At 38.4% G+C, this 12,731-nt stretch overlaps 1 protein-coding gene across 3 annotated transcripts in view; it reads right to left on the bottom strand.

The window, feature by feature from the left end:
* The window catches only part of COG5 (component of oligomeric golgi complex 5), a 177,374-nt gene that overhangs the window by 162,587 nt on the left and 2,056 nt on the right, over window positions 1-12,731 (bottom strand). For all 3 annotated transcript variants that reach the window (XM_079993619.1, XM_079993620.1, XM_079993621.1), the window contains exons 3-5: window positions 10,669-10,726; window positions 3,870-3,924; window positions 3,714-3,783 (exon numbers count right to left, since the gene is read on the bottom strand). In XM_079993619.1, coding sequence (XP_079849745.1) covers window positions 3,714-3,783; window positions 3,870-3,924; window positions 10,669-10,726 — 183 coding nt within the window. The remainder of the gene's footprint in view (window positions 1-3,713; window positions 3,784-3,869; window positions 3,925-10,668; window positions 10,727-12,731) is intronic.

The raw sequence follows: 12,731 nt of genomic DNA, 5'->3' as shown, positions 1-12,731 counted from the left end.
GTAGAAAGGACTGACATAACCCGAAACCAGGAAGAAGGGACGTTGGATAAAATTAGAAGAGAACTTCTTTTTATATATCTTTTTATGTTTGGAATTAGTGTAATACTAATGAAATATCAGAATGTGCTGGAAAGGAATTAATTGGCTTTAGTAGAAAGGTTTGAAGGAGTTAAATATAAATATGGTTTAAATTTTGAAATTCTATGGTTTTGAAGGCAAGGTTAATGAAATTAATGTTAAATAGAGACAGGTTGTTAAGATAAATTATTTAAATAAAAATTGAGAAGTATGGGAAGAATTTGCTGAAATAATGAATAAATTAGAATACAAAAAGGGAGGTGTGAGGAGGTCCAAGAAACAAGTTAATGAGAGGTTATAATTTGAATCTGTATTTTTCTTTTTTTTCTGTTATGTACTTTTTTGGTCTTTATATGTTGTTGTTTTTTTGTATTTTTGAAAATCTGAATAAATATTACTTTAAAAAAAAATAGAATACAATAGCCATCATCCCTTAGCCAGCTGGCTGCGGCTGATGAGAGCAACAACATTTTTTTTGGTTTAGGTTCCCCAAACCTGAATTAATGCAAGTTGCTTGGTGACCTAAAATGTGTAGAAAGAGAACCAAACATAAATCCACAACTGCTATTCTACCAATATCTATTCTATGATATGTGAGTGACATGACTACTGGTTAATGGAGTATCATAAAGACTAGATCTAGTTTCAAAGAGCATCTATTCCAATGGTTACTGCATCCAATTAATACTATGCATGCTTGTTTGGTAAATGAACTAATCGGCGGAAAGCTATTTAAAGTAACCCTTTTTTGTGGGCGATTTAAGTCACGATTTAAACCAATTATTTTATATCAATCCACTCTGCGTCACATTGCAAATTGGGGAACATTTAATTTGGCAGCTGAGTTTCTGCACGCTACAAACATGTATAGCCTCTATGCAGCAGAGATATATGGAGAAAAAGTGTGAAGCCACAAGGAAAGAGCCCTTCTCTCCTCCAAGGCCCCTTTATATCATTTTTTATTTATTGAATTTATATACCGCCCTATCCCAGAGGTCTCAGGGTGGTTCACAGAACAAAATCAAAATATAAAACCACAAAATATATAATCAAAATAAAAACAGCAACCCAATAACACCCCCTCCTTATAAGCACACTGAGCCATTTGGGAACTGCCCTGAGATCTGCGGATGAAAGGTGGTATGCAAATTTAATAAATAATAAACAAACAAACAAACAAACTGCATCTCTGTAACACTGTCCCAAACTGCCACAGAAGATGAATGAATACTGCAATCATGTGGGCCAGGTTGATTACGTGAGTGTTTCCTATAAAATCACTATGCTTACTTCTGGCGCAATTGCCCCACCCTCATGACGGAAGGATGCACACACTCTTCAGTTGTTTGAGACAGAACTATGGAGAAGACGCACCCAGAAAGCTTGGTGTGGGAGTGTCCACAAGTGCTTAAATGTTCTACCGATGTTTAATGTGTATTTTCAGCTATCTGATACAGTGGACGCTTGGGTTCCACGTTCGCAACCCTTAGCATTTGCAACCCACGTCTGCGCACGCGATTTATCACTTCTGCGCATGCGCAACCGCCGAAACCCGGAAGTAACCCATTCTGGTACTTCCAGGTTTCACGGTCCGTAACCCAAAAAAACGCAACCTGAATCGGCTGCAACCCAAGGTATGACTGTATACTGAAAGATACGTCTGCAACTGGACCTACAGAGTGTTGATGACAGCAAAACTCTGCTGGTTTCAGATCCTACATTAGATATTCCACAATATGCAGTATTTTTGTGCATTGAATTAAAGAACACCAGCAGTCTTTAACGAACTATAGTGGTACCTCGGGTTACAAATACCTCGGGTTACAGACTCCACTAACCCGGAAGTAGTACCTCGGGTTAAGAACTTTACCTCAGGATGAGAACAGAAATCGTGCACCAGTGGCGCAGCGGCAGCAGGAGACCCCATTAGCTAAAGTGGTACCTCAGGTTAAGAACGGTTTCAGGTTACGAATGGACCTCTGGAACAAATTAAGTTCATAACCTGAGGTACCACTGTACAATCATGGTCCTAAAACATTCAAAGGTGAACAACCTATTAGAACAAGTGATTAGAAATCTGATGCCTTGGTAGGATTTGTGGTCTAGACGAGGCAACCTTCGGTAAAGCACAAGTCTCATATGTTTTAAAAAAAAACACCCCTGAAATTACATCTGAGCTCTGTGCTTCATCTAAAGTTGCCTAGTGACAAATATTCCCTTCAATTTCATAACAGTTCTATATTATATAACATGCACTTCCGACATTTTGACTGTTAATGTAATCTGTTGAGAGCACTATCTATGCTGCTGGAAGATGGGGAAAAAAGAGGCATGTGCAGATTTTTTAATATATTTTCACACAACTCAAAATGTTATTTTAACTCATTACAGACACAGCCTGGAATATGGTTAACTGACATAAGCTCTTAATCACTACACAGTTCGAGCACAGTAAAACGCCTGCAATTTCAGGGGAAAATACGTATTACAATTTTCAGGAGTTCTAGAAGTGCCAAAACATGTCAAAGAGTAGATCAAGCAAAACCTAAATGTTAGGGCAATTGTCTAGAGAAGAGATTTGGGGGCTGCTGCAGCTGAGTGGCTAAATTAAAACAGAGAGTGTGTTATGCTTGTTATACAAGCCGCAAATTATTCTGTTAAATCCAAATAAGCATATAGTCAAGCTTTGCTACCTCTGCACCACCAATGGGCATCTATCAATGTCAACTCAGCACAAGATCTATTGGGTTCAATGTTCAAGAGGCCTGTAATATTTTATTTTTTTTTTAAAGCGAACAGGAAACATTCTGCTCTATGAAGGTAACTATGGTTTTGTGCATGAGGGACAGAAAAGCACCAACTAGAGCTTTGGTTGAAATAGTCAGAACTATGTCCACAAGTTGCGGTAAAAAAAAAAACAATTTGGTGAAAAGCATATGAAGCTGGGGAAAGCTTGAAAATTTGTTTTGAGCTATCCAAGACTTGAAAAACAGCAGCAACTGAGGAATCCGTCCAAGTTCATTGCTGATTTGCCAATCAATTTTTAAAACATGTTGCCAAGTAAAGAAAAAAATAAGGACTGCTCCCGGCATGAGAAGGCAGCTACATAACCCTCGACAAAGAATGCTACCAGGGAGACACAAGAAGAGATAACCCCATATAAATTACCTCAGCTGAAATGAGCAATTACAGATATGGAAGAAAGTTGGTGCCAAGCACAAATCTGCTTTGAGAGAACTTATTTTTCCTTTCCACAAGGATTTATAAAGTGCACGTATTCAGTGGTTTCAATTATTTATTCTGGGAGTGTTGTCTTTGGAGTCCCGTCCCCACCACTTCCAACCAGTAACCATAGCAACACTCAGTCAGAAGAAAAACTACAGAGTTCTCTCTGGCCACCATTAAATCTTGTTCATATATCGGCTCAATTGTTGCAAAGTTGCAAAGAAACACTGCCTCAAATGCTTCTGAACAACGCATCTACTATTCTCAGCAGTGTTGCATTCCTGTCTACAAGAAGAAAACCGTCCTTTTGACAGAATCAGTAGATAGTTCTTTGAACTGCTTTCCCCCTCTCCAATCAAAAGAAATGTTATTCCTGGAGAGTAAGGGATTAAAGATGATTGTAAACTTACCTGAAGCCTTGCTAATTGTGCCGTACGGGACACAATTTTGTTGTAAGGATCGATTATTTTGGCTCTGATTCTGATGAAAAACGAAATATGTTTTAGAAACCACGGGAGTGCAGAAGGACTTAAAACTACTAAATCATTGTTATAGGGATGGCATACCTGTCAACAGTACTTTGCAATGCACTGATTCTGGTCTGCATCATTTGAAGAACACCTGAATAAGAGAGCAAAAGCAGTATTTCAAAAGCAGACAGCTGACAGAGAGAATGCACCTTTTCCCAGTAAAACACCACATTTTAAAACCAAGTGAGGAACTCAAAATGGTAGCGGCAACTTTGATCTTTAATCCTTCCTATACCGTTTTCAGCGTACAAAGTGCTTTATTATTGCAATGAGTAGGAGCGCTTTTGAAGATGGCTTAGAAACGGCGTTACTAAGGGCAGAATTCAGCAGACATATTGCTCACTGAGGCAAGGTAATCTGAGTACACAGCACCAATTCTGGCCCAACTAAACTGGTTACCAATTCGTTTCTGCGTATAATTCAAAGAGTTGACTTTGACCCTAATACTTCAAGGACCACCTCTCTCCATATGAACCAACCCAGACCCTGTGTTATTCATCTCTGAGGGAGGTCCACTACCTGTTCTTGGGCACCAGGTAAAAACAATACTAATCACCCAGACCTTTGGATTTCAATTTTCTATTTATAATTTAGTGGGGTGAGGTAGAGCTGGATCTGTTTTCTATTTCTATTACTTGTATATTTTTAAGTTGTTTTATCCTTCTTTTTACCCTTGCTTTTAATGTTCATTTTTGTAAGTCTCTCTGAGGTTCGTCTTCGGGGGGGGAGCAACGAATGAAGACAATAAATAAAATAAAACGTATTGTTCTTAACACATTTACAGCCTCATCCTTACCATTTATACACAAGTGCAAGTACCACTCAATGGGACGGACTTTCTGCCAAGTACATTAAGGATTGTAGCCTTAATAACAGCATTGGCAGCAACAACAATATTTCTTACTTATACCCCCACCCATCTGGCTGGGTTGCCCCAGCCACTCTGGGTGGCTTCCAACACATATAAAAATAATAATAAAACATCAAATATTAATAGCAACTATCTGATCCAATATAAAAGTCACAATCACTTTAAAATAAACATATCAAATGAAGCAATATTCAATAATCCATTAGAATCCAATAGTAAACAGTAAAATTAAACATCAGCAGTTACAATTTTATTGTCAGTTACAATAAAGAATTACTAATCTATAATCAATAAAAATAACAGCAAATCACAATGCACAAAACACCACAAAACCATGAAAAAGGATCAAATTGAGAAATAAGGACACACAACTTACAATTTTAAAAAATATATATATCCCTGAACTCCAGCTGCTTCTGCTGTTTCTAAAGTCATGGTCTGGGAAAGGCTGCCAGGGCTGGAGGGTGGAGCAAGGCAGGTGGAAAAAGCCATTGCCTGATGACCGACAGAAGGTCTCTCACCCTTAATCACTCAAACTACTATTGTGAAGAAGGTCAAGTAAACAAATGACAAGACACCAAACACTACCCAGTGAGCTTTATGGCCAAGACTGAATTTGAACCCAGGACTCTCATATATCATCTATAAAACAAGCCTAGCAATTACTCTAGTAATCCAAGCTGAAACTTGGCAGGCTGAAATCTGAGGCCGGTTACTCGAAAGTGCCAAGTTCTCTTGACATCTCTATAGCTACTAATAGTATTGTGCTACATTTAGAATCTGTTTAGAATCCATTATTGCCTAGAATTCATTACTTCCTAGAAAAATCAATCAAGGCTATTACACAATAAGTACTAAGAGAAAATCTGAGAACACTGATTAAAGACGTACAGAGTATATACTGAACTCCCTACCACCACGACTCAATATATTTGTATTCAACATCACTAAGAATATTTTCTCATTCCAGAAATCCCAGAATTTTTGAGAAGACGACATTGCTAATATGCCAAAAAATCAACTGTTTTTTTAACCTTACCAGCTGATTCTTTCCCCCCCTTTTTTTTAACTTGGGAAGTTCTACTGAATTCAGTATAAGTAGTCTTAGGATTAGCCTTAGCCTAGCAGACCAATCCTTTTCATATTTAGGGCACTTATGTACCTATGGAGTTATGTTATCAAAGGGGGCATCACAATTTTCTCCCAAGCAGAACAGCCAAATTTTGGCATATCTGAAGCAGTGCTGATCTTTTGTTGTAAAAGTACATGCTGCAACTCAGAACGTTACATTATCTGTTCAATCTCATGTAGGAGTCCAGTTCTATATATGTATCTCTGTAGGCTCAGCATGCCAGGGTGTCTCAACAAGAATTTGTCATCCCACACATTTGTCAAGGCTTAGTCATCTATACATCAAGGAGTTAGGATTCAGATAAAATATTATGCATTATTTCATTAGACAGGGGGCATAATCAAATTAGGGTTGCTCTCTGCTCAGAATCTCAGAATCTTCAAGGAGTCTTCAGCTCTTCAAGAGCTGTGTCCATAAAAAGTATGAAAGTTTTAATTTAATTTTTTTAAGCGACCTTCTCCCCCAAGGAGCATGAGGAACAACACATGACCCAACATCCTTCTATCCACACATCAATCTTTCTTGTGGTCAAACACCGGACAGTATCTACACTGTATGGCAGATTCTTCATTTAACACTGCCTAGGGCCCCACTGAGCCATTTAAAATGCTGTAATAAACATCTTACATCCAGCATAAGCCATACTCATTGAAAAGCACTGAAAACAAGGAACTAGATACAGTGGTACCTAGGGTTAAGTACTTAATTCGTTCCGGAGGTCCGTTCTTAACCTGAAACTGTTCTTAACCTGAAGCACCACTTTAGCTAATGGGGTCTCCTGCTGCTGCCTGTTCTCATCCTGAAGCAAAGTTCTTAACCTGAGGTACTATTTCTGGGTTAGCGGAGTCTGTAACCTGAAGCGTATGTAACCTGAAGCGTATGTAACCCGAGGTACCACTGTATAATCCAGAAGATTAAAAAGCAGATTGGAGGCATTGAAACAGCTGGTTTCTTTTTTTGGCTTGTCTTTTTCATTTTCATTTTGCAACCTGAAATGAAATTCCATTTAAAAACCATCAGGGATGGAGCTAGTTTCTTTCAGGAAAGAACACAAAGGCGGTCTTATCCCAAGTTCCCTCCAAGAAAACCTCTTCTGGTGATGGAAGCAAGGACCTGGTACAAGGTCCCTCAGCAAACTGGCATTTGACCACAGATCTCCCTCCTCTATGCCCAAAACCACACAATTTGCCTATATTTTCTTGCGTGGTTGAGGAATCATTTCCAGAAATATTGAAGCTGTGGGTTTTTTTCAAGGAAAGGGGTTATTTTAAAAAAAAAGGGGGAGGGATGCAATACTGTAATTTTTTTTCACTTTTTACAGACTGAAAATCACTTTCTTACAGTGGTACCTCGCAAAACGAATGCCTTGAAAGACGAAAAACTCGCGAAACGAAAGAGTTTTTTGTTTTTTGAGTTGCTTCGCAAGACGGATTTCCCTATGGGCTTGCTTCGCAAGACGGAAACGTCTTGCAAGTTTGTTTCCTTTGTCTTGCAAGTTTGTTTCCTTTTTCTTAAAACTGTGCATTCACTTCGAGGAGCAACTCATAGCACGCGGTGTGGTAGCCTTTTTTGAGGTTTTTGAAGCTTTTCCAAAGTCCGTGCTTCGCAAGACGAAAAAATCGCAAGACGAAAAAACTCGCAGAACGAATTAATTTCGTCTTGCGAGGCACCACTGTATCTTAGGAACATAAAAGGCATCATGCATAACCAAAGGCGGCCACCCCCAACTCCCCAATGCTGCCCTCCCCTTTCACCATCCAAATGCCCTGGCTTTCGGCAAACTCAGCAGGAGTCAGGGAGTTCTGCAAAGCAACACCGCTTGGCTTTTCTGCCCGGGGAGAAGTAGGTGTTCTAGTGGCAGCAGAAGCAGCGAGGCAGCTGCAGAGCCACCTCTTGTATTCCACCGCCTGAGGCAGGTACTTCACCCTCTTCATAGGTGAGCCGGTTCCCTGTAAAACTTGGGTTTGCTACAAAATTATCACATCTGGTATATTAAAAGTAGCTTATTCAGACTATAGGGACGCGGGTAGCGCTGTGGGTTAAACCACAGAGCTTAGGGCTTGCCGATCAGAAGGTCGCGGTTCGAATCCCAGCGATGGGGTGAGCTCCCATTGCTCGGTCCCTGCTCCTGCCAACCTAGCAGTTCGAAAGCACGTCAAAGTACAAGTAGATAAATAGGTACCGCTCCGGTGGGAAGGTAAACGGCGTTTCCGTGCGCTGCTCTGGTTCGCCAGAAGCGGCTTAGTCATGCTGGCCACGACCTGGAAGCTGTACACCGGCTCCCTCGGCCTATAGAGCGAGATGAGCACCAAAACCCCAGAGTTGGCCACGACTGGACCTAACGGTCAGGGGTCCCTTTACCTTTATTCAGACTATAACAGCAAACTGAAAATTTAGTTTTTGTTATACAGTGGTGCCTCGCAAGACGAAATTAATCCGTTCCGTGAGGCTCTTCGTATAGCGGTTTTTTCGTCTTGTGAAGCAAGCCCATTGACAGCTTAGCGGATTAGCGCTATTAGCGGTTTAGCGGCTTTTAGCGATCAGCTGTTAAGCAGCTTAGCAGGTTAGGAAAAGGGGGGGAAAGGGGGGGAAACCCGCAGGAACTCGCAAGACATTTTCGTCTTGCGAAGCAAGCCCATAGGGAAATTCGTTTTGCGAAGCGCCTCCAAAACGGAAAACCCTTTCGTCTAGCGGTTTTTCCGTCTTGCGAGGCGTTCGTCTTGCGGGGCACCACTGTAAATGGTGCTATAAGCTGCTCAACTATAAATAACCTGGCATCTCTTGGGTTTTTCCAGTTAATGGGAGGGGAGCAGGCAAAAAAGAATAAAAACAGAAGCAATCAACATTATAGTAAAACATATTATCATTTATTCCTCCACATCGTCAAGCAAACATAAAGAACTCGTTTCCATAAATAGCTGAGGAAAAAAAAGAGGAGGGAGAACAAAACTCAGTGAATGCTACATGACATTTAATCAGTCGCTTTTTCTAAGCTATCCCTGTCCGTTTCTGTTTCTTCATAAAGAAGCAAATCTTTTTCACAGATCTGCAATCCGGTGTACTACCATAAATATCAGCGCCTGCTAAAGCGCACTTTTAAAAACAGTGCATAGGGAAATCAACATTAAAGCATTCACATAATAAGGCCCAGGAAATGGAAGTGCTGTTTACATGCAAGTGATGGCACAGTGAAATCCTACACCAAATACGTCTCACTGAGTTCAATGGGCCTAACTCCCAGAAAGGTGAATCTAGGTTTGCAGCTTCAGTGAATTCAGTGACTCAAATGAACTGCAAATGTGAGTAACTGAAATAAAAGGAGATGTAGTACAATATTTTTTTTCCCAAAAGGTAAAATATCAACGTGTGTGTGTGTGTGTGTGTGTGTGTAGATTCAGGTGGGTAGCCGTGTTAGTCTAACGTAGTCGAAATAAATACAAATATTTTTTTTAAAAAAATTTTTAAAAAACTTTCTTTAAAAAAAATATTTATAAAAATCAAATTTCTTTTAAATATCCCTTAAAAATATACTTCTAAAAAAATTAAAAAGTTGTCCAGTAGCACCTTAGAGACCAACTAAGTTTGTTCTAGGTATATGCTTTTGTGTGCATGCAGATATTTCAGATACTTCAGAGTTATTTAAGGGATGTTTAAGAAATTTGAATTTTTTTATAAAAAAAAGATTTTTTAAAGAAAGTTTTTTAATAGAATTTTTTTTAAAATCTGTATGTGTGCGTGTGCTTGTAGTGTATGTTATTATTTACTCCATTTATTCTATTTCTTTACTCCATTAATTCTTTCAATTGAAAAGCTGCTTAATTACCCAAATCTGCAGTTCATTCAGGTTCTCAATGGTTTTTGATGTAAACAACACTTCTATTTAGCCAGAAGTGAATGTAGAAAGCATTATATGAACAGCTCCACCTGCTGACGAATTAAGGACGTATACTTTAACCTGACAAAAGGAAACTGACAGTAACAACAACTAGTAACAAAACAACGCAATTAAAACTCCAACAGTTTGATAAACTTTTTCCATAAGTCCACTATACTATGATTTCAGGCCTTTCAAGGTTTTCCAGTTTTGTGCTTTTTAAAAATGTAGTTGTACAGCATTATAACAAAGGGATATTGATTTACCTCAACTATTGTTCAACTAAGTTCTGCTCATTAGCTATGTTCTGTGTCAGAGTTCAGTGTTTAAACATTCCCAGCCTTTTAGTATTATATAATTTCAGACCCTGGATTAAAACATTAAGGATAAATGGAAGAAAAAAACCTTTTCAAAAATGTTTTATCTTTGGTATTATATCCACATTAAGATCCTAAAAATGTAGAGCTGTTAATTCCAATGATTAATGATATAATCAACTTAAATTGAGTTTTAAGTGCATTTGACAGATATGTAAACTATATAAATTATTATTAATTTAAACGATATCGTAGGCTGATTTATTTGTACTTCTAAGCTACATTAAGAACACAATTAGGAAAAACTAGCAAGAGCTAACTAGAAAAATATTAAATAAACACTCAGATAGTAATCAGAAAGTACTGGAAACAACATAAACTCATTGGAAGAGTGGCAAAGGAAGTTTTGGTATAGCATGTTAATAAATAAGCTCATATATTATAAGGGACTTTGAGAAGTTATGAAACCTGACCATCGTTTCTGGAAAATTGGCATAGCTTTGAGATTCATTAGAACAGAAGCAAACCACATAATTTTGGTTCCTCTTCCAAGGCCCCACCCCTACGCAAATGGAAAAGAAACCCACTCCTAGGATAAGAGATTCTTTGTAAATATTATAAAGTTAATAAACCATGCTTACCTTCCAGAGATTCAATGCCAGTTGCTTGTGCCAGCAAGTCCTCATGCCTTGCAACTACCTATAAAATAAGACTATCAACTATTAGCAGAAGAATAATACAAAAAAACACTGGTTTGCCATGCGGCATTGAGCATGCTGTCTCAGAAATGCAAGTTCAAACTGCCGTTCAGTTTGCTGAATTTGTTGCATGGTTGTCTGGATCTTGGCCTTTCTAATTTGCATTTCTAATGCAAGTAGCATGACATAAAATTTTTGGGCAGCCCTGGTAATATTTCACTCATTATATAACAGCAGAGCACTAAACCACTAGTATTAAACATACAAGCAGCAGTGAGCCTCAGACTTGAACACAATCGCAAAGAAAATCTGAAACTTCCATTTCCAGTTTTATACTAACCAGAGTTTATTGTTACATACAAACCAAGAGATTTCTTTTTAAACAAGTGAGGCTTATAAACCATGGTTTGACCCTGGCTTGTTTGAACAAATCATCATATAATACACAGTTTACCTGCAAAATTGCCTTACCCCATATAAGGCCACTCGGCAGCTCTAATCTATTACAGGTGTCACATATCATTTGTTCCAAATTTGTAAGAAATTGAGCTTTTAGGGTGGCAGCACCCACACTCTGAAACTTTCTGCCTATGAACATCAGGCCTTCACTGTGCCTTTGGGTGCCTGCTAAAAACATTTCTGTTTAGGCAAGCCTGTTTAAACATATGTTTTAATCTGGCTTTTAGCTTATTGTTGATTTCAATTATTTCTGAAGATAGTCTGTAACTGGTTTTTAAACTAATAATGTAACTGGTTGTCATGTTTTATTCTTTTCTGTAAAATGCTTTGAGGTTTGCCTTTTAGTTTTGTGGAATGAATAAATAATATAAGCAGAGTTCCCTCACACCAATTTAGATATAGCCAGAAATTCTGATTAAAAATGTAAAACAGAAGCAAATGCACCGAATCTCCTTGCCATGACCAAGGGGCAAGAGGAGGAAAGCGCCCAAATTCATGGCCGGCTGCTACTAGTGCATGTACTACTAGTGTACGGTTTGATATTGCATGTGAAAAGCATCATAAGAGTAAGTGGCTTTCAATGAAGCCCCACCTTACAAACTCCACAGAAAGGCAAACAAACTTGGTTTGCGGCACACAAAGGATCACTGCCTGCCTTTTCCGTAATAACTATTTAAAGGACACATGTTAGAGCTGGCAGGAAATCAATATTGCAACGCACTGCTTACTGACAGCTTCCATTCTAAACCAGAAGCACTCTGCCTTGGCTAGACTCAGAATAAATATATTCAGTTATGAGAAATGTACCTGCACATTGGTTAAAGGATAACCTCTGGCAGTTGTTATAAACTGATTTTATATCAAAATCAAAGAGTGATTATTGCCTACTATAAGTTTCTAGTCACCAGCAATAAACTGTTAACCCAAAAATTTAACCTATGCGATTCAATTTCTGTTAGTTGTGTGATTTGTGCTTATATTGTATTGTGATGGCTATTGGCTATAAACAATAAAAATCTATTGATTGACTGGTTGATTAATTAAGTGTGAATACCAAAGTGAAGTTCAATTCTCCCATTCAATACAGAATTTCCTCAACAGAATCTACTCATGTTTACTTGTTAAAATGCTGGCAAATATTGTAACAAGGATAACCATATTTTGCCTATAAAGGTAATTCTAACTAATCCTGAACTCTCCTCTCTTCTCAGTTCAAATAATAGCCACAATTAAATCACATGTTCTACCATCACAAAGCGTATTTCTCCTATTCCAAATTGCATTGCACAACTCTTACATCCGGACTTGGGGATTTTGTTAACAACATTCCAAGAATTAATTTACATGTAAGAGGACAAACCACATTCTTATAAAAAGAATACTAATAAGCAAATACAGTTGGTCTTGTGGGTTGCATACTGGGTCATAAGAAGAAATTCTGTTTTCCAGCACTGGCACAGGCTCCCCGCTCTGTGCTCAAGGAAGATCCCAGAAAGGCTCAGGAGTTTATGTAGCAAGTACAAATATAACTGCATATCTTGGAAATG

Source organism: Podarcis cretensis (genome assembly GCF_951804945.1).
Source record: "Podarcis cretensis genome assembly, chromosome: 10".
NCBI classification, from domain to species: Eukaryota; Metazoa; Chordata; class Lepidosauria; order Squamata; family Lacertidae; genus Podarcis; species Podarcis cretensis.
The sequence above is the reverse complement of the archived record's forward strand: the minus strand, read 5'-3'. Positions and strand labels throughout refer to the sequence as shown.